Genomic DNA, 22,571 nt, shown 5'->3' with positions numbered 1-22,571 from the left:
GAAACATCGTCTCACGCGCTCCAGGCTGGGGGGGATATTTAACGAAATTACAGCAAAACGCGACCCCCCCCCCCCCCCAATGTACCCGACTCCGTCGCTGTGGGCAACGAACGCATCGAACAAAGAGGCGCAACGGGGCGCGAGCAGAAGCCAAGTTCGCTAGTGGCTGTTGCTACTGCCCTCCATGTTGGTGCTGCCCCCTCTGCGCGTGAGGCGCTGCGTGTCGCCCCCTCTACGAGTCGCCAGCTGCTGCCCTCTGCGTGTGTTTGCGTGCCACCAAGTGCAGCCCGGTACATGCGAGCCAGTGGCTGCTGCCCTCTCTCTCTCTGGGTGACTCTGTGGTTACTGGTGCACGGCCTCCTCTCTCAGCGAGTCACTGGGTGCTGCACCCTCTCTGCGGACAGCCCACAGGGGGGAAAAAGTGAAAGCCTCCAGGCATGAGGAGGGACAGAGGAGGGGGTGTGTGGGGGGCGGATAATGGGAGGAGGGGCCTCTGCTGTACACGCGAGGGATCAGCTGCACTCCCATCACATGCCGCGTCACATGGCCGCAACGCCGCTCAGCGTGCGTCCCGAGCCGCTCGCTCTCCGCGGCCGCCGCCGCAGCGACGCGAGCAGCGACGCTGGCACGGGTCCCTGGAGGAGAGGGGGCACTATCCCCCCACCCCCACCACCCCCCCCCCCCCCCCACTCTTTGTAGCCTGGGTCCCCTCTGGCCCACGGGCATTGGTGCAGCTGCACCACCTGCGCCCTCGATGGCTACGCTGCTGGGTTTCCCTTTGACGTGAACCTGGGGCTGTGAAGGTGGGTGGCTGGGTGGGTTCGTAGAGCGGTGCACGAACCACAGCACCACCACTCCACCCACCAAAATGTTACTGGAGAACTCGCCACCACCATCACCACCATCATGACTAAACCACACTGCGCGATGGATATGAAACCCAGCAGAGCTGGACGGATTGCTGTTGATCAAAGTGCCACTAGAAGAGGTGAATGATGATGATGGCGATGATGATATTGATGATGATGATGAAGACGAAAACAATGATACAAAAGCATTGGAGCAGCACTGCCACGTTCATCCACTTCGAGCTAGAGCTCACAAAATTGTAACCATTGCGATTCACAATCGATACTTGGGTTTGGCCGCAAAATGATCTGGTCAAATGTGTGTCGCTAAAACCCCTACACCACTCGACACAGCCAAACAAAATGTTCAATGTGTCACGTGCGCAAGCCCGGAACGCGCCGAGTGTGATTGTATCGGCTCGCCGCGGGTCGAAGAACGACCACCTCAACCAAACCTGGCCGCACTTCGATCGGCGACCTTTCGCCTGACATTGCCGCCCTAGGCACCTCCAGGACAATCCAGCGAGTCAGAATGAGATCCGCAGAGTCTCAACGACGCGGATTTGTCCAGGTCACCAACGCGCGTCCGAACCCCCCCCCTCCCCAACAAACATCATCACGCGCGACGACGCCGCCGCCGCCGCCGCCGCTCACCGAACGCGCCGATGCAGGTGTGGAGCAGCTCGTCGATGGAGGCCGCCTTGCAGGCGGCCGCGTCGGCCTTCGCGGCCTGCACCGCCGACATGGCCCCGCTGGCCGCGGAGCCGAGGCCCCTCAGTAGGACGTCTCGGCAGGACTTGTGCCGGACCAGGAAGGCCGCTCCGGCCGCGACGCAGCCTCCGCCGCCACCGCACTTAGGCGCTGGCCGCAGGTCGCTGGCACGCCGGCATGGCTTCCTGGTTTTCCTGCTGCTGCCAGGAATGAGAGGATAGAAAAGGAGGGAGGGGGGGGGGGGCGTGAGTGAACTACCGCCAAGTCCACGCAGGGGAGGCCCGGGACACGCTCGGGTAATCGTCGCCGATGTTGGCCGTGAGCGGGAATGGAAATCCGGGTTCGTAGCGGCGATGCGCTAACCACGACAATACCGCACCCCAAAGACAAATATTTCCCCCGTATAGCGTTAACCGACTGTTAGCGAACACCTATGAAGGCCGGCACGGCACACGAGGGGGTGGGTGGGCAGCATCCCTCTAGGCCGCCTTTGTATCCCCAGTGCCGCTGTCTACACATCGCACCAGGTGCTTATTTAAGGCTGAGTCGGTCTCGGGGAGGCCCAGGACCGATTCAAATATTTGCCACTGTAAGTTGGTCGTGAGCGGCACAGGCGCGGGGCGTAAACCGCAACATTACAGTAGCACACACACACACGCTCGCGCACACACACACCGCTCACACACACACGTTCGCGCGCACACACACCGCACACACACCGCACACACACACGCTCGCGCACACACACACCGCACACACACACACGCTCGCGCGCACACACACCGCACACACACACCGCACACACACACACACGCTCGCGCACACACACACCGCACACACACACACCGCACACACACACGCTCGCGCGCGCACACACACACACGCTCGCGCGCACACACACACAGGCTCGCGCGCACACACACACGCTCGCGCGCACACACACACAGGCTCGCGCGCACACACACACGCTCGCGCGCGCACACACACACTCGCGCGCACACACACACGCTCGCGCGCACACACACACAGGCTCGCGCGCACACACACACGCTCGCGCGCGCACACACACACTCGCGCGCACACACACACGCTCGCGCGCACACACACACAGGCTCGCGCGCACACACACACGCTCGCGCGCGCACACACACACGCTCGCGCACACACACACGCTCGCGCACACACACACGCTCGCGCGCACACACACCGCACACACACACGCTCGCGCGCACACACACCGCACACACACACGCTCGCGCGCACACACACCGCACACACACACACGCTCGCGCGCACACACACCGCACACACACACACGCTCGCGCGCACACACACCGCACACACACACGCTCGCGCGCGCACACACACACACGCTCGCGCGCACACACACACAGGCTCGCGCGCACACACACACGCTCGCGCGCACACACACACAGGCTCGCGCGCACACACACACGCTCGCGCGCGCACACACGCTCGCGCACACACACAGGCTCGCGCGCACACACACCGCACACACACACGCTCGCGCGCACACACACACCGCACACACACGCTCGCGCGCACACACACACGCTCGCGCACACACACACGCTCGCGCACACACACAGGCTCGCGCGCACACACACCGCACACACACACGCTCGCGCGCACACACACACCGCACACACACACACGCTCGCGCGCACACACACCGCACACACACACACGCTCGCGCGCACACACACCGCACACACACACGCTCGCGCGCGCACACACACACACGCTCGCGCGCACACACACACAGGCTCGCGCGCACACACACACGCTCGCGCGCACACACACACAGGCTCGCGCGCACACACACACGCTCGCGCGCGCACACACACCGCACACACACACACGCTCGCGCGCGCGCACATCTGACCGGCGTCCCGTGACCTCTCGGCGCTCTGCACAAGGGGCCTACTTGTGACCACGAGCGGCGCGGACGCCACGGAGGCGCGTGTGAATGCGGCGCGCGGAGGGCTTTTCACCGCGTGCCGCCCGCTGCCCCATCGCCCCCCCCCGCCAATCGCTTCCCCCCGTTGCCCGCGCGCCGACAAACCCGAACTCGAAGAGGCCACAACCAAAGCCCCCTGAGTCTCGCCGCCCGCCTTGGTTACGGCGTTTATAAACGGCGGCAGCTGCCCCCGGTGAGAAAAGCCATTAAGGGGTGCCGCGGATGAGGAGGAGGGAAACCACCCCCCCCGCCCCCCACGGAACTCATCAGGTAAAGACGGCGCAGCGGATGCCGGGGGGGGGGGGGAGATTGCTTCCGAGCGTCTCCGTGATGAAGTGGGACGGGGAGGGGGGGGAGGTGTTTGGGGTTTGTTTTTCAATCTGAAAGGCATCGAACAACAAGCGCCACGGGGAGAGAAAAATACTCGGGTGTCTCGCTCCACGACGGAGCACGTGCGGCGACGTGTGTGTCACACGGCACTCACTCGCGTGCGTGTGCGCGTGTGTGTGCGTGTGTGTATGGGTTTGGCCGCAGTAGTAGTGTAGCGGTTAGCGCGCTGCGCTATGAACCTGGCGACCCGGGTTCGATTCCCGCTCACGGCCAATACCAGTGACGATTATCTGAACCGGTCCCGGGCCTCCCCTAGGTCGACTCAGCCTCAAATGAGTACCTGGTGCGGTGTGTAAACATTGTCACTAGGGAGACAAAGGCGGTCGGGCGTGGTGCTGGCCAACCACCCCCTCGTGTACCGTTCCGGCCTTCATAGGTGCTCGCTAACAGCACTTGCCCCTACAGTCTGTTAAGGCTATATGGGGGATATTTGTCTTTGTATGCCTGTGTGTGCGTCATCTCAGTCAGTCGACCCGTGGCACCTGGGTCTGCCCCGTGACCTCCTGCCAGCGGGCGTTTGACACTTCACTTGGCCTCAAGGTGCACATGGCCTGGCACAAGCGTCATGATGACGTCACCGCCACTTAGTGGCGAATGGCGGTTGTTGTGTGTGCGTGTGTGTGCGTGTGTGTGTAATGTGGAGAGTGGTAGTGTAGCGGTTTGCACGCTGCGCTACGAACCCGGTGACTCTCACCCGGTGACCCGGGTTCGATTCCCGCTCACGCACAACACCAGTGGCGATTATCTGAACCGGTCCTGGGCCTCCCCTAGGTCGACTCAGCCTCACATTAGTACCTGGTGCGGTGTTCAGGCTAAACACCGAGCGTGGTGCTGGTAACCCACCCCCTCGTGTGCCGTGCCGGCCTTCATAGGTGCTCGCTAACAGCCCTTGCCCACGGGGGATCTTTATATTTTCTTTGTAAGGCCCCCTTGTCAATCCACTGCTGGATGACGGCCTCCCCATGCCGTGTAGGTCGTGGGGCGGTTGTTTTACCATACTTCACCGCCGATCTCGATCCCTCCACCATCATAACGAACACGAGTAATGTTTTCCACATACCATCAGCGGCGCGGCACTCCTTCTGGGAGTGCATCATTTCCGCAGCATTTGTTCAACGCAAGCAACAACAAGAAACCTCAGCGTCTCATCGGCGGTTGCGCGATGTGGGTTTGGCGAAGGCGGCGAGCGCAGCCGTGAGACCGCAGAAGTGCAGTACAACGACGGATGTTGCCGCACTGCCCCCCGACGTCCCCCCCCCCTCACCGCGTAGCCCCCATCCGATGACGACCCAGCCTCTGAGATGTATGTTGAACTTCTTCCGCACCGCATGTAGCCAACGGTGCTAATCGGAGGTGCGGGCGCATTGCGGCGATCGTCGGCAAAAATCACAGGAACCGTCGGTAAACAAAAATTACGTCTCGCGATGCGAATCGTCGAACAAGTCCGTGCGTTTGTTGCGTGAGACACCGGCGTTACACGGGAGGCTTCTTAGTGCGGAGAAGCGGGAAGCTCACCCGCGTACACACGCACACACACACACGCACACACGCGGTCCATCGGCTCCGGAATCACGGTGCGTGTGCGCGTGTAAATGCGCGTACGTTGAGACGACGCTGCTGCGCAGAAGTCTGCGTGAGAGTCACGTGGTTTTGTGTCGGTTGCGTGGTCGAGATAAGGCGTCGATGTGGCTACACGGGCGTGGGTCCCATGACAGTGCCCGTGTTTGTTTCGGCGATGAATGGGCCTGTTCGGGTTTGCAGTAATTCTCCTCCCCTTTCCCCCTCCCTCAACCCGACAATGCCGTCGAGGGGTCGGTAATCGAGGCAGGGTTTTTGTGTTTTTGTTTTTTTATGCGGAGACGGCAGCGTCGATCCCAAACGGGCCGCTTCATCGGAGGAGACAAACCGCGAACGAGACCTGCAAAGACAAACATCTCCCCCCGTATAGCCTGAATAGAATGTTGGGGCAAGTGCCGTTGGCGAGCAACTATGAAGGCCGGCACGGTGAACGATGGGGGGGGGGTGGCCAGCACCACGGCCGGCCGCCTTTGTCTCTCGATTAGCGATGTTCACACACCGCACCAGGGACTCGTTTAAGACCGAGTCGACCTAGGGGAGGTCCAGGACCGGTTCAAATAATCGTCACTGGTGTTGGCCGCGAGCGGGAAACGAACCCGGGTCGCCGGGTTTGTAGCTCAGCGCGCTAACCGCTACGCCACCGCTCCCCGTCAGCGAAGAGACACACGCACAGACACACACACACTGACACGCAGGCACAACAATCGCTCTCACAGGAGCACAATGAGAGCTCTCTGTCACCCACCAACTCTCCTTACACATGTAGCCAGGACCCTCCCAATGATGCCACGCACAGACCCCCCCCCACCGCAGCACAACGTGTCCCTTCAATATCGCGCACGCGGCTACGTGGGCAGCGTACCGCACCACTGCTGCTGCTGCTACCGCGTGCCGAGCGGCGGCGGCGGCGGCGACATCCAACTCGAGCGCCGGTCAGCCGGAGGTCGCTGAGGTCGACGTGGGGGTCATTAACACAAAGCCCACCGCAATGTCGCGCAGTGCAGCATAGCAGCACTGTAGCAGTACAGCATAGCAGCAACGTAGCAGTGCAGCATAGCAGCAATGTAGCAGTGCAGCATAACAGCAATGTAGCAGTGCAGCATAGCAGCAATGTAGCAGTGCAGCACAGCAGCAATGTAGCAGTGCAGCATAGCAGCAATGTAGCAGTGCAGCATAGCAGCAACGTAGCAGTGCAGCACAGCAGCAATGTAGCAGTGCAGCATAGCAGCAATGTAGCAGTGCAGCACAGCAGCAATGTAGCAGTGCAGCATAGCTGCACGCAGCAACACAGCAGCAGCGTCCCCCGCGTGCGCTCCCAGTACTCCGGGTCTCAACTATTCTCTTTGTTTCTTTCGGTCAAGTCACGTAGGTATTTATTGTCTACCTACCACGTGACTTTACCGAAAGAACCAAAGAGTATGGATTCCTGCAGTCGCGAAAGCTTCAAATCAAGATTTACTCAACTGTTCGTCAATTCGATAAAATGGATTTTGAGCATTATTTTTTTATTGGATTGCCGTTTTTTTTGTCAGTTGTTAGGTTTCATGATTTATTGTGATGCTGAGAGTATGCTGCTGTCTTGTACAGTAAACTAAGCATTTTTTTTATTCTACCAGGTAAGGCCCACTGAGCTGCGTAGCTCTCTTCTAGAAGCGACTCGGTCGCAAATGAAATCGCAACCAAAGTGGCTCATCACGTGGACATTTATAGCAGCCAAACACTCGAAACGCATGATTCTAAATGTGGAGGGGGGGGGGGGGGAAATAGAGGATTCGGAGAAAAAATCCACGCGAACACGGAGAGAGAGAGACACGTAAACTCCAAATATATATAGGCATCAGGGTCTGGGATCGAACTCACGAACTTCCGGTATACCAGGCGAGGTAGTTAACATCTCACCACTGTAGCGCCCATTCGTATATACGTGCTTTGAGATCCCTGATGCAAGGCGCTTCATACGTAGACTCATTTTTATTATTATTATTGGTTTGTATTTCAGAAATAATGCTTAACAGGTCAACCATAGCGAATGTTTTCATCTCTCTATGGAAATCCTGACCCAAACCCAAATAGCAGACCGCATCTTTGAACCTCGGTTAAATTCAGCAGAGGGCATTGAAGACGTCGACTCCTCCGAGTTCGTGCGTTGGGCCCCAGAGCTGATCACGGACTCGAGCGCCGCTTTGCGAAACCAGAAGAAGCAGCAGCAGCGGCTCCGTGTCACTCCACTGCTGGATGGTGAGGACCTCCCCAGTCCAAGGTGGGCACGGGGGAGGGCGGGTTGTGGTTGAAGGATCGTGAGGCTGGTCAGTGCGGGCTGAGCAAAGCGGACCCACCGGTTCGGCATCACTCGCCACCGATGTTAGCCGCGGCCCCGGGAATCAATCAAACTTTTGGGTCCCCGGGTTCACGGCGCAGCGAGCGATCCACTGCACCACCGCCGTGCCCCCACCCCTGCCCCCCCCCCCCACCCCCGCCCGGTCTATCGTTCTCCCACGTCGTTGCAATCAATGGAGTTCGCATTGCGCTGCGGGTTTCACTGTAACGGATGGATTTTAATGTATCGGCTCCCATGAGCGAGCCCTGTTGAAGCGCAGGGCAGGGGTCACGACGCCGCGGATTTTATTCCTCGGCGGGCTCGCGCCGTCCGAAGGGCATCGCTCATTTTGCACGGCGACTCTCTCTCTCTCACTTCTCTCTCTCCTTTTCTTTCTATCCGAGCCGCCCGTTAACCTCCCTCCGACCTCTCCCCCCCGCCCGCCAACTCCCCCCCCCCCCAGCATCTCCTACGGGCTCGTTAAACACATGCTGCTGGGTTGCCAGATATCACTGGCAAGAACACTCCCTCTAAACAATAGGAGGGGGGAGGCGGGGCAATGTGCCCCTTTAAACGCAACAAAAAGGCAATATCGCGTAATACGCTCGTCGTGCGGGTTATCTTCATTATAAATAAGGTCGCGAAAATGTTTTCACAATTAAATGTTTTTGGCTCGGATCGCGTACGTTAAAAAAATGCGTGTCGTACACCCTCCTCCACCCGATGCAGCCAGCTGATAAGAGTTCTCACGTGACGAACAAAACGTGCCGGTTTATGAATTTTCTTTTTTACCGCTTACACCTGCGCCGCCTCCGATGCCGGATGAGCGATCTGCAGCAACGTTTCACATTCGGGTACGGAAGCCACGCCGGTGCTGGAGTCGGAAGCAGCGGCGGCGAGGGTCAAAGGGGAAAAACACCGGGGAACTCTCCCCCGAGGTTGAGCGGCTGGCGCAGTAGGAACAGCGGTACGGTCCTCGGCATGCGCTCTTGAGAATATGTCGATCATTTGTCATAACCATCCCCCCCGCTCCCCCTTTCGGTGAGTTAAACCCAAGGCCGTAGCCATGGAGTCAACATTGGGGGGGGGGGGGGAGCAAATCTTCCAGGGTGTCTGGGGGTCCCAACCCAGAAAAAAGATCGAAATTTGAAAACTAATTTCCTTTCGATTTAAAGCTTTCGTGACTAGCTTGTGACCAGTCATTTAGCTTGTGACCAGTCACAAGCTAATCACTCAGTTATTTCAATGCTAAATTCGCCTAGTTATTTCGATGCTAAATTCTCCTGTTTGATTTGTACTAGGTGCCTCTGTGAATGTGTATGCTCTGACTTTAACATAGCTATTTCTGTGACCAGTTACAAGCTATTCACTCAGCTATTTCAATGCTAAATTCTATGCTAATTCCTTTGTCAAGGGGTGCCTCTGCGGATGTTTATGCTTTAACTTAGTTATTTCAACGCTAAATTCTATGCTAATTCCTATGTCAAGGGGTGCCTCTGCGGATGTGTATGCTTTAACTTTAACATAGCCATTTCTGTGACCAGTCACAAGCTAATCACTCAGCCATTTCAATGCTAAATTATATGCTAATTCCTTTGTCAAGGCGCTTTGTTTCTTCTCACACAGCTTAAAGGTCGCGATCTGAGCGTGGCTTTTTCACTCCAGCGCTGTCCTCCAGACAGTCTCGTCCCTTCACCTGATGAAGGCCGCTTGTGTTGTGGCCGAAACGTCGTGAGAATATTATTGTGTTATTTTATTTTATCAATTTATGATTTTATTCTCATTCTACGTGACTTTACCGAAATAACCAAAGAAGATGAACTAATTTCCTGCCAAAAATATTTTAAAATTCACTAACACATGGGATGGACTTTTTTACAATAATGCCGAATAGTGTATTGTATTACATTGCTCTGTTTTTACCTTTTAACCATTTATTGTTTCATTGTATGTAATGGCAGGGATTAGGGATTAATAAAGTACAACCATAACCACAATCATATAAACAGAAATCTATGCATTGATTTATATGACGGCAAGTCCAGATGGTGTGGCCAAGGTATAGCAATATTTAGTTTTTTTTTTATTTACATAGCATAGCAATTTTTTATAGCAATATATTGGGGGGGGGGCATTTTGAGCATATTTGAATATTGGGGGGGGGGGGATGTGCCCCCCCCCCAATATATATTATAATTACGGCCTTTGTTAAACCTCATACGGCGTGGCGGCACCGGCCTGTTGCAAGCAGACAGGCTGCCCTCCTCGTCATCTCGAAAACGTGAAAGCAAACGCCACCGGCTCGACACCTGCCCTGCGAATTTCCATTTCTCCCCCGTAGGCAGGAAAATAAAAAAGAAACCCAAAACGGACTGCCGACTTCGCCGCAGCTGCCGCCGCTATGGTCACACTGGGGACCCGTGTCTGACCAGTGGGGGAGATCCGCGTGCGAGCTCTTCGATCATGGACATCACAGCAGCAGCGGCAGCGCATCACACCGCGCACAAGAATACTCTGGCTACGAGCCATCGGTTGTTCTCGCTGGGAACGGCAAAATTCCCGAAACAGCGCCCCATTGTTGACTTCCACGCCGAGCCACCGGAGTTCCACAATACGGAGACAACACGGAGACAACACAGGGGCAACGCGGAGACGTCTTCATGAAGGCGCCTCCGTCAGAGACACTCGCAGGAGCGCCCAACTTCGGCGTTTCGGCAAACGTATTGCTGCGCTGCTGCTGCGCTTCTGCTGTGCTGCCCTGCTGCTGCTGTGCTGCTAAGCTGTGCTGCTACATTGCTGCCCTGCTGCTGTGCTGCTGCTATGCAGCGCTGCTACATAGCTGCTGTGCTGCGAGGCTGTGCTGCTGCGCTGTTGCTACGCTGCTACACTGCTTCTATGACGTGCTGCTACGCGGCTGCTACGCCGCGCTGCTGCTACATTGCTGCTATGCTGTACTGCTGCACCCGCTGCTACGTTGCCTCGCGGAACAGACGTCGGGGCGCCCGACACGACAGCCGGCAAGCACGCGAGAGCCCCGTCCCCCCACTCACGGGCGCCAGCGTTCATCCACACGTGGCTGTGCGTGCCGCGCGCCTGCATCCCCTCGTGTTCCATCCACTGCTGGATGAGCGCTTATCTCGCACCGGTCAGTGCGGGTTCGTGAAAGGCGTCTGGGGAGCATAGATGTGGCGGCACAGTGCAGTACAACAGCGGAGGCCTGCTCCCCATGTGACGGCCTCGTAGTGGCCTGTTACAACGACGTCTCATACACAGCAGGTGCCCATCCGAGTACTATACGGGCTCAACTCAGCTTCGCTTCCCAGATCTGAAATTGACGGGGGAGGCGGTGGGCTGGGGTATGCGGTGGCACAGTGGTTCGCGCACCTCACGCTTTGAAGCCGGTGGGATGAGTTTGATTCCCGGCCACGGCTAACATCAGTGGCGATTGACATCCGAACGAGTCATAGGCCTCCCAGCCTCCCCACTTCATCAATCCGCACTGACCGGCGTGGTGAAGTATGGTCGACCGACCTCCCCACCCCCCAGGACCAAAACAGCTTTGGGGAGGCCCCTCATCCAGCAGTGGATTGACATACCGTGCCCACCACGCCACCATGAGCAGTACAGGCGACTGCACGTGGCGTACGCGGCGCTGCCAAACAAGAGCACGTGAGCGTGACGCACACATTCCCAGGGGTCTACAGATGATCCGGCGATGCTGCTGCTGCTGCGTTGGCAGCGGTGTGCAAGCAGGATCAATATAGCAACAGGTTCGTCAACAACGCTGATGTTTTCTGACTTAATGAATGAATAAATACATCACACTCATTGGCCTTGTGTACAGGAGGTCGTGGGTTCCATAAATGGATAAATAGATAGCACTCATTTATGTGCGCTGACGAAGGGCCATTGCCCAAAACTAAACTAAAAACTACGAACTATTTTTTGTTTACCAGCTAAGGCCCACTGAACTTTACAGCTTATTCGCAGAAGCGACTTGGCCACAAGTGATAGCTCAACAAAGTGGCTTTTCATCATGTGGACATTTAAATCAGCACCTATTATAAATTATTCATTTTAAGGCCACAGTGTTATTGACGAATGTGTTGAGGTTTTTTTTAAAAAATACATTCCCATAAACAAGCTCCCATCACCGGCCGAGTGGCTTAGAGGTAGGACGGCTAGTGTTCTGGAGTCAGAAAATGAGTTCAAATCGGCCCACCACCACCATCATCATCCGTCCCTCCGGGCGTGATAAAATAGCCACCAACTTTGCGGTGAAATCGACAACGCTTGACTTGCGTAAAGATATTCGCCCCCACCATCGGAATGTTGAATCCCCACCACCGCACTGACTCGAGGCTATAAGGGAGGAGGTGAGCACAGCACGCGCTCGTTCGAGCAAAGGAATCGCGTTGACCCTTTTTACTCTAAAGCGGCGGGCCCCGATCGCTACTGAGCAGTCGTAGGCAGTCGCCCTCCAGCAACAACAACAACAACAACGGCGGAACGGACGAGCGACGCTCACAACAACGAGTGGCTAAAACGCAGCAAGTTGGCACGGCGGGGAGCACACGGCCACTCATCTCCGTTTGGCAACGCATGGCACCTGCAGGGTCCATCCCGTGACCTCCTGCCAGCGAGCCTTCGACACTTCACGCGGCCTAAAAGTGCACATGGCCTTGTAGTGACATCACCGCCACTTAGTAGCAAACGGCGGTTGTTGTTGTGACCTGCAGTGTGGTGAGTGGGTGCATGAGTTAGTGAGTGGGTGAGTTAGTGACTGGGTGCATGAGTTAGTGAGTGGGTGAGTGTGTTCATGTGACCTGCAGTATGAGTGGGTGAGTTAATTGTTGTGATCTGCAGTGTGGTGATTTAGTGGGTGAGTGGGTGTATTGTTATGATCTGCAGTGTGGCGAGTGGGTGAGTTATTGACTTAGTGAGCGAGTGAGTGTGTTTACATGACGTACAGTGTGAGTGGGTTAGTGGGTGTATTGTTGTGATCTGCAGTGTGGTGAGTGAGTTAGTGAGTGTGTTTAAGTGACCTCCAAGTGTGATTGAGTGGGTGAGTGTGTTGTTGTGAGTGGGTGTATTGTTGTGACCTGCAGTGTGATGAGTGGGTGAGTTCGTGAGTGAGTGTGTTTACGTGACCCGCAGTGTGGTTAGTGGGTGAGTGAGTGTTTTGTTGTAAGTGGGTGTATTGGTATGACCTGCAGTGTGGTGAGTGGGTGATTTGATTGTCTTGTTGTGATCGGCAGTGTGGTGCTGGTTGGTGGTTGAACACCATGGATGAGTAGAAACAGCCAGTGGCCTGCTCGTTGAATCGCTCTCCCCAACATCCCGTATCGTGCCCCGCGTGTTTCAGCTCTCGTTAAGCTCACATTCATGGGGGCTTATTGCCTCTCACCGATTCGCACGTGGCATGCGTCCGATCTCGTTATTATCTCTTTCAAGCTAAGCCGGGTTTCAGCCTGGATAGTACTTGGATGGGCTTGACTTTTTTTGCAAAAACGAACCGCCCCCCCACGCCAGAAAAAAAAGACTCAACACATTCCGTGTCAATAGCACTTTGACCTTCAAAGGGAGTACACATTAATAATTAGGGCAATGGCCCTTCTTCATGTCACGCGCATAAGGGCTGTGTATCCACAGGCAAGTGTGTTGCAATGTATACATCAACAACACAAATCAATAGGAACATTGTAAAGCGACTATCATACTGAATGTTCGTACCACAGCGTTTCACGAGACGCCTGTTCCACCAGCATGGAAGAGAAGGCCAAATATCCTCGACAATCTAGAGGAGCCTTCTAGCTCTCTCGCTCTCTCTCTCTCTCTTGGAATCCCTTCCGCCAGCAGTGGCACGAGCCCAGTAATTGCAGCGCTGCGCCTTTGCCTTTTGTGTCAAACTTTAAAAAAATCAATGCGAGGCTGACCTTATTTATGCAACGAGCGTCAACGACGCTGCTTACTTACGAGACGTGAACTCCTTTTTATCTCGCGACGCAACGACCTCGCGCTAGCCGCGGCACGCACTTGAGTCACGTCGCCGCCAGCGTTTTAGGCGGAGCGGTGGCCCGGTTCGCCGTGAGCCCAGACAGCGGCTAACATCAGTGGCGAGCGATTGCTAAAGCGGTCCTGTGGTGGAGGATCGTCGAGCAACCGTTAGGACCGGTAAAAACCGATACTGAAGACCTTCATCCAGCAGTGGATACACTCAAGCCACGTGACGAGTCCACCACACAGGCAACACGTGCGGGACCTGAGGTGGTGATGCCCTCTCCGACCAGCTCCCCTCTCACCACCCAGCTCCCCTCTCACCACCCAGCTCCCCTCTCACCACCCAGCTCACCTCTCACTCCCAGCTCTCCTCTCACCACCCAGCTCCCCTCTCACCACCCAGCTCCCCTCTCACCACCCAGCTCCCCTCTCACCACCCAGCTCCCCTCTCACCACCCAGCTCACCTCTCACTCCCAGCTCTCCTCTCACCACCCAGCTCCCCTCTCACCACCCAGCTCCCCTCTCACCACCCAGCTCCCCTCTCACCACCCAGCTCCCCTCTCACCACCCAGCTCACCTCTCACTCCCAGCTCTCCTCTCACCACGCCGCTCCCCTCTCACCACCCAGCTCACCTCTCACTCCCAGCTCTCCTCTCCCATCCCAGCTCACCTCTCACTCCCAGCTCTCCTCTCCCATCCCAGCTCACCTCTCACTCCAGCTCTCCTCTCCCATCCCAGCTCACCTCTCCCATCCCAGCTCCCCTCTCCCACCCCAGCTCCCCTCTCCACACCCCAGCTCCCCTCTCACCACCCAGCTCACCTCTCTCACCCCAGCTCTCCCAATCCAGCTCTCCTCTCTCACCCCAGCTCTCCTCTCCCATCCCAGCTGCCCGCCTCACCCGTTCGCGTTGCACCCCAACTCGTCCATGGCAGGCGCGGCAGCAACAGGCGAGAGCGGACGAGCGAGCGGGCGGGCGGGCGGGCGGGGTGGAACCTGCGCCTGGCCGCTCGGCGACTTCTCAATTCAACCTCCTCCAACTCGGCTGCAAGCGGCGAGGCGTGAAGACAGCGGCGGGTGAGAGGAGGAGCGGGAGGAGGTGATGGCTGTTGTGGCTGGGTGGGTGGGTGGTTGGTAAGAGGGGGGTGCTGAGGGGGGTGTGATAAGCTGGGGGGGGGCTGTGGGGTTGTGTGAGGGAGGCGGCTTTGTAGTCACAGGCCGACTGCGTGGAGAGGCGTCACCCCCGGCAGAGCAGCGAACATCAAAACGTGGAACTGTTCCACACCCCCCCACCTCCACCGAAACCCGCTGCCCTAACCCCCCTCACTCCCCCTAATCCCCCCTCCCTCTAACCCCCCCCCCATTCGCCTTAACCCCTCCGCTCCCCCTAACCCCCCTTACTTCCCCTAATCTCCCTAACCCCCCCTCCCCCCTCCCCGCTAACTCCTTTCTCCCCCTACCCCCCTCCCCTTAACCCCTCCTTCCCCCTGACCCCCCCCCCTCTCCCCCTAACCCCCCCTCCTCTTAATTCTCCACCCTCCCCTAACCCCCACCCCTCCCCGCCGGCTGGGGCTGGGAAGCGCTTGCGAAACCTCGCTCCGGGCCACAGAAAGAGTCGTGGAGACCCCCTCGTCGAGAGGGGTGGGTGGGGGGTAGGCGAGGAGCTCCCTGCCGTCACCTCGGGCAGAGGAGAGACCCCACCCACCACCAGCACCACCACCAAAGACAAAGATCCCCCGTCTGGCCTTAACGGACTGTCGGGGCAAGTGCTGTCAGGGAGCAGCACCTATGAAGGCCGGAACGGCACACGAGGGGCTGGGTGGCCAGCACCACGCCCGGCCGCCTTTGTCACCCCAGTGGCGATATTCACTCGACACCGCACCAGCTGCTCATTTTGAGGCTGAGTGAACCTGGGGGAGGCCCAGGACCAGTTCAGATATTCGTCGCTGGTATTGGTGGCAGTGAGCGGGAATTGAACTCGGGTCGCCGGTGTTGGTATCGCAGCGCGCTAACCGCTGCGCCACCGCTCCCGACGCCAGCGCCGCCACCACCACCACCAGACTCCACCGACACCACCACGCGGACCGCTCCACCTCTCTTGCTTCGTCACAGCCGTGACACGCCGCGCGCGTTCTCCGTGGCCGCAAACAAACTCAGGAGATGAATGGAATTTGGGGGTATGGTCTCCTTGTTAACGGTGTTGTTAGTCTAATTGTGCGGCGATTGATGCGGTTCTTTAATCGCGGGCGCTTTTTTTGTCAGACGATTTGAAGTGCGCTTGGTTTTGTGTTGAAAATATATTTTTTTTGCGTGAAAATATCTATTCAATAAACTATAAAACTATTTTATTTGGCCAGGTAAGGCCCACTGATCTATTTATCTCTTTTTCAGAAGTGACTCGACCACAAATGATAGCTCAACGAAGTGGCTTATCACGTGGAAATCTATCACAGCCAAATACTCTAAACGCACGTTTCTAAATGTGTGTGGGGGGGGGGGGGACCGGAGGACCCGGAGAAAAATCCACGCGACTACGGGAAGAGAGAGACACCTCAAACTCCAAATGTACAGCCTGCGCCAGGGTCGGGATCGAACCCACGGCCTCCACTACACCAGGCGAGGTGGTTAACATCTCACCACTGTGGCGCCACTTCGTATATACGAACAGTATTATTTGCCACAAATGAACCACACTATCTTGCTTATTTCATCAAAAAGCGTAACCCATCACGCCAACTCATACTCGCAGCGGCTCTTGGTTCGCCGTCGAGCAAAGACGGTCACTGCATCACGCGCTTTCAGACGCACTTCTGCGGCCGTCTGGAATGTTCTTACGATATTTGGAAGCCACTGGAGCTATGCACTTTGAAATCTAGATTGAAAACTAATTTCTTTAGAACTGCTTTTGGTGTTCAGTCTGTTGTCCTTCCCTGCACTTCCGATTCGTATGGTTGGTCACGTACGGTGGGAAAGAAGTTCAACATATATACATACATTATTTATATATATAGGTCACGTAATTGACGGTCAAGAATAAGAACGGAGTGGGAGCCGATGAATGGAATGCGTCCTAGAGGGTACGCACACCGCGGAGATGGAGCGGTGGAATCAATTTCATGCGCAGGCGCTGTGAGCGGATTGGTCCATCGCAGGATTGTGAGCGGTGGCTACGGCTTGGGTCGGAGACGACTTCATCCAGCAGTGGATGGACCATGGATGATGATGACGATAATCACGCAACCGTATAGCATTGCCGCGGGAGCGGTGGCGCAGCGGTTAGCGCACCGCTCTACGAAACCAGACGGCAGCACGGCTGACCCATCGGCAGCAGTGTCGAGCGATATCCGATCTGACCCGAGACCTCCACCGCACCCCCCACCGTGTGACCATACTTCACCGTCGGCGTGGTGAAGAAACGACTCCCATGCCGGAGAGGCCTTCATCTGCAACAGTGGATGATGGGCACAGGCCAACGCGAATGAGCGAGTGGCACCGGTGGCTGCCCTACGGGCCCCGTCGACGATGGAGCAACGGCCGAGAGGATTCTGCAGCGCCCCGTGGCTTCGAGAGAGGGCCCATTTATTTATTTGCCAATAGGAAACACATTTTTCACACCCCCCCTCACCCCCCCCACCCCCGAGCAAGACCACTTGTCACGAGGGAGAAGTGCGCATTCGGATTCTAAATTTGATGCTCGAGGGAGATAAATATACATAAATATAGATTAGTTGCTTCGCCCGTCGTCAGCTAACCACGGCAGCTAACGGGGGGGGGGGGGTGGCTGATTGAGAGGGGGGGGTCCCCTTTCCCGTCAAGCAACCTCTGCAACACGACCCCCAGTTGGTTGCACGTGCACACGTACAGTCAAAAATCCACTGCTGGATTAAAGCCCCCCCCCCACCCGCTCGCAGTGGGTGTGGGGGTCGTGGCGTTGATATACAGGCTGCGTGCTCTATGAAGCGGATACGCGCGCAGTAAAAACTATTGTTGTACGGTACTCCTATGCTCCCGCGTCTGTCTTACGCTCCCCAGCTTCACCAACCGAGGCTACAACAGAGTGGTGAAGTATGGTCAAATAACCCCCCCCCCCGCAAGGATCCTAGTTACGCAAAGGGCATTGCTGCCATATTCACGGTGCGTCCACAAGTCTCGTAATAATGTGACGACAGCGGTCGAGTTGAGGAATTGGCACGATCAGGGTCGCAAGCGCGTTCAAATGAGTGTGATCTGTCTTAACAGCACCGACAACCACTCAACACGTCCGTCAATAACACCGTGTGGTCTTTAAAGTAAAAACATAAATACGTGTAATGACCCCTTCTTCATAGCGCTGTTTTATTTGTTACGAAGAAGGGCCATTGTCCGAAACGTCGCCTAGTATTTTTTCCCCTTCAAAGCCACGCGCACACACACGCGGTGTGAATGCCCAACGTGTTAAGTGTTGTTGTTAATTGCGGCTGTCCATCACTGCCAACGCAGCAGCAGCATCACCAGATCGTTCATTTGTCTCTCTCTCTCTCTCCACGCTGCTGTTAAATGATAATAATAGTCATTAATAAAATTTCAAATGTATAATGCGCATTCCATCCTAGGATCCCAATGAGCAATGCATGCAAAGTAGGAAACAAAAAAACAGAACCAGGGCAACCGACCACACTAATGAGGAAAGGCTGAGTTTAAAGAGATGGTGGGGGGGGGGGTTAAGTGGCGAGGCGTTCCACAGCTTGTGTGTCGCGCTAACAAAAGCGCCCCTAGAGGCTGCTCAGTATGGCGTGAGCCCCCCCCCCCACCTCTTTTTTTGCTCGCAACAGCCAACGGGAATCTTATGCACCTCGTTGATGGGCCTTAACGTAAACCCGCTGGAGTACGTGCAATCGTTGAACTGCGTAGACGACGGCGCTATTGGGACGCGGAGGAACGGCGAGATGGCACAACCTCTCTCTGTCTCTCTCTGTCAGTTATCTGCTGAAGCCCCCTCGTTGTGGTCAGCAGCGAGACCTCGGCGTCGGCTTACCGGAGCTCCTGAACCACATTTGCAGCCACGCGCAAGACCAGACTGGAACCAACCGCATCGATTCAGACACTCTGCGAGGTGACAACACAGGCGGAACTACACACTTCCCCATGGCGGGGTGGTGGTGGTGGGGCGGTCACGAAACGTCACACTTTTTCACTACGTTCCCAAGATTAAAATAAATTAAGAATAAATATTAATTGTATTGAAGTCTCAAGGGGGTGGAAAGCGGTGGTGGGGACAACAGCCCCCACCGCCGAGCCTCCTTGGATCTGCCACTGCAAGGTCGCAGATCCAAGAGCAGAATAATCGTTAGGTATCGAACTATACTAACAATAAAAATAACAATTTCTATTCGTAACTCACCGCCACTCACTCTAGAAGAGAGAGAGAGAGAGGGGGGGTGTCAGAGGACGACTCAGAATCACGAGGAGGAGGAACCGCGGACGAGCGAGAAAGGCACCACTCCGGGCAGCGAGGAGACGGCGTCACCAACAAATTGACCCGAGCCCTGCGCTCCTCTCTGTTGGAAGGTGTTTCCTTGCCAACAGAATGACGAGTGCTTGCATGCGGTGGGGGACAAAAATAAAAACCGGAGCGCCCGGAGAAAAAATTCACGCGTGCAAGGGGGGAAAGCTCGATCTCACGCTTACGGAAGCACGTGGAGTTACACACGCCTGCTGCACGCCAGGGTACGGGCACCGCCCTGACGCCCGCGGGGAGGGGATTTTCGCGACGTTCGCGCAGTAATTCACCAACCCTCGCCGCTGCCTCCACGGCGCTGGATTTCCAGGCAGCCGCCGCCACCACGACTACCACGGCCACCACGGCCACCACCACCACCACGGCCACCACGGCCACCACCACCACCGCCGCATTAATCGACGCGTCGTTTCAACTGTTGATTTGCGTACAAGCCTGCGTCCCAACTACGCATTCCGAAGCGTGGCGAGCAACAGCACGCGTGGTTGGAGACAAGATACCGCAAGCATCTGCCGGTCGCCCACGCCGATGCCAACCGCGCACATTCATACCGGGAAACTGCGCCGCAGCCTCGTGAGGATGACGATCGTCGACTTGAAATCGACGCTCCTCAACCCCTCCGCCCCCACAACGACCCCTGTGTTGCTGGTACTGCTCTCATCCTGGAATAAGTCACTCGCTCGTTTCTTAAACATGCTCCACGCCGACGCGAATCGCACCCACAGCCGATCGATCTGCACTGGAAGAGCCCTGCTGAAGCCAACGAAGCTCGTTTTTTTTCAGAGGGCAACGGTGGGAAATCGCAGGGCACCGTAGGCAGGGCCACTGGGACTTGGTCAGGTTCCAAGGTTCGAAAAATAGTGACTGAGTGTTCCCTTAGAGACCAATTAAAACAGATTCGCCACCCCTGTGCCAATTGATTGATCCTTAGGTATCACTTACTCCTCCCTCTGTCGCCCCCCCCCCCCCCCCCTGAGATGTATTCCGCGTGCTCCTGCAGACCCAACGACACAGTGTTCACAATAGACTTTTTCCTGATGTCTAAAAATACCGTCCTGAACCCCATTTCAGATCAAATTCACGGTTTCCAATGACACGACCGTGTACCCATTGCAGTTAATTTTCCTCCCGAATGTGGATTATTTAACGCAGTCGTTGTGATGTTTGCTGATGATGTTTACTTTTATATATCGCACCGTCCATGCAAATTTGCACCTCACGGTCGCTGAGGAACTACAGATGAGCTAGAAGGCAGCGGCGTCAAATTGCCAAAACCCTGCCTTCCCTCTATATATATTCTGAGACAAGAGCGTGGTGTCTTGAGTTCTGAGACAAGAGCGTGGTGTCTTGAGTTCTGAGACAAGAGCGTGGTCTCTTGAGTTCTGAGACAAGAGCGTGGTCTCTTGAGTTCTGAGACAAGAGCGTGGTCTCTTGAGTTCTGAGACAAGAGCGTGGTGTCTTGAGTTCTGAAACAATAGCGTGGTGTCTTGAGTTCTGAGACAAGAGCGTGGTCTCTTGAGTTCTGAGACAAGAGCGTGGTCTACTGAGTTCTGAGACAACAGCGTGGTCTCTTGAGTTCTGAGACAAGAGCGTGGTCTCTTGAGTTCTGAGACAAGAGCGTGGTGTCTTGAGTTCTGAGACAAGAGCGTGGTCTACTGAGTTCTGAGACAAGAGCGTGGTCTCTTGAGTTCTGAGACAATAGCGTGGTCTACTGAGTTCTGAGACAAGAGCGTGGTCTCTTGAGTTCTGAGACAATAGCGTGGTCTCTTGAGTTCTGAGACAATAGCGTGGTCTCTTGAGTTCTGAGACAATAGCGTGGTCTCTTGAGTTCTGAGACAAGAGCGTGGTCTCTTGAGTTCTGAGACAACGGCGTGGTCTCTTGAGTTCTGAGACAAGAGCGTGGTGTCTTGGGTTCTGAGACAAGAGCGTGGTGTCGTGAGTTCTGAAACAATAGCGTGGTGTCTTGAGTTCTAAGACAACAGCGTGGTCTCTTGAGTTCTGAGACAAGAGCGTGGTCTCTTGAGTTCTGAGACAAGAGCGTGGTGTCTTGGGTTCTGAGACAAGAGCGTGGTGTCTTGAGTTCTGAAACAATAGCGTGGTGTCTTGAGTTCTAAGACAACAGCGTGGTCTCTTGAGTTCTGAGACAAGAGCGTGGTCTCTTGAGTTCTGAGACAATAGCGTGGTGTCTTGAGTTCTGAGACAATAGCGTGGTATCTTGAGTTCTGAGACAAGAGCGTGGTGTCTTGAGTTCTGAAACAATAGCGTGGTGTCTTGAGTTCTGAGACAAGAGCGTGGTGTCTTGAGTTCTGAGACAATAGCGTGGTGTCTTGAGTTGTTACTCGGCTAAACGAAATTAACTTGAAACCCTCCGAACACAGCAGAGTAAGATGTAGACAGAGAGTACGTGCGCGTTTTACGCCCATCCTTGCTTTCATGTCAGTGAAATTGTTGTTCTACTGCCGACTAATGTCTCTGAAACTTAATTTCGTGATTGTGCTATGATCCAGTTTAAACATGATGTGCCCGAGCCGACTTATCCGCAACTGAGACTAGCCTCTTGAGATCTTCCCCCACACCACCACCACCACCACCCCCATGTCTCACTCACATCTTCCCCCTGTCTCTCCGACGTGCTGGGGCAGTTCCCTGGGCAGGAGTCCCGAGGAGTACATCGCAAATTGCACAAGCGAGGGCGCAGGTGAGCGAGACGCACAGGTGTCCAACCCGTCCCTCTCGCGTCCGCATCTTGTCTGGTAATCCTTCTTGACACTCAATTGTTTTTATTTTCACATATAAAAGGGTAGAGCCACGACACGCGTGCTTTATCTCTCTCTCGTACGTTTGGCGGTTGTCTTCCCTGACACTCTCTCCGTCTCTTCTGGTGTCGCGGTTGAACAGAATTAGATATGTTTATATATATCTACGAGGGGGTGGGTGGCCAGCACCACGCCCGGCCGCCTTTGTCTCCCCAGTGGCGATGTTCACACACCGCACCAGTTAATTGTTTGAGGCTGAGTCGACCTAGGGGAGGCCCAGGACCGGTTAAAATAATCGGCACCGGTGGTGGTGGCCGTGAGCGGGAATTGAACTCGGATCGCCGGGTTCGTAGCGCAGCGCGCTAACCACTACACTACAATGCGTTACGCTTCCACGTGCGCGGGTCACGTGACAGATTTGACGTCACAGCTCACTTGCTGTGCAAAAAATAAATGCATTATTGAGCTCCACCCCCCCCCCCACCAAAAAAAAA

The 22,571-nt window shown here is 55.9% G+C and overlaps 1 protein-coding gene across 10 annotated transcripts in view; it reads right to left on the bottom strand.

Annotated features, from left to right (window-relative positions):
* LOC116947706 (ras guanyl-releasing protein 3-like) overlaps positions 1–22,571 on the bottom strand; it is a 102,084-nt gene that overhangs the window by 42,641 nt on the left and 36,872 nt on the right. For 2 of the 10 annotated variants that reach the window (XR_012945713.1, XM_032963720.2), the window contains exons 1-2: positions 14,726–14,961; positions 1,503–1,759 (exon numbers count right to left, since the gene is read on the bottom strand). Coding sequence is in view for 9 of the 10 variants with exons in the window: in XM_032963720.2 (XP_032819611.1) it covers positions 1,503–1,759; positions 14,726–14,754 (286 nt within the window). In the remaining variant the exon portion in view is untranslated. Of the gene's footprint in view, positions 1–1,502; positions 1,760–3,465; positions 3,536–14,725; positions 14,965–22,571 lie in introns of those variants that run through there. The other 8 variants (XM_076071031.1, XM_076071032.1, XM_076071028.1 and 5 more) reach the window with 7 other exon arrangements.

The sequence above is a fragment of the Petromyzon marinus genome, chromosome 31 (genome assembly GCF_048934315.1).
Source record: "Petromyzon marinus isolate PM22_M1 ecotype Great Lakes invasive population chromosome 31, UKy_Petmar_22M1.pri1.0, whole genome shotgun sequence".
In the NCBI taxonomy this organism is placed as follows: Eukaryota; Metazoa; Chordata; class Hyperoartia; order Petromyzontiformes; family Petromyzontidae; genus Petromyzon; species Petromyzon marinus.
The sequence above is the reverse complement of the archived record's forward strand: the minus strand, read 5'-3'. Positions and strand labels throughout refer to the sequence as shown.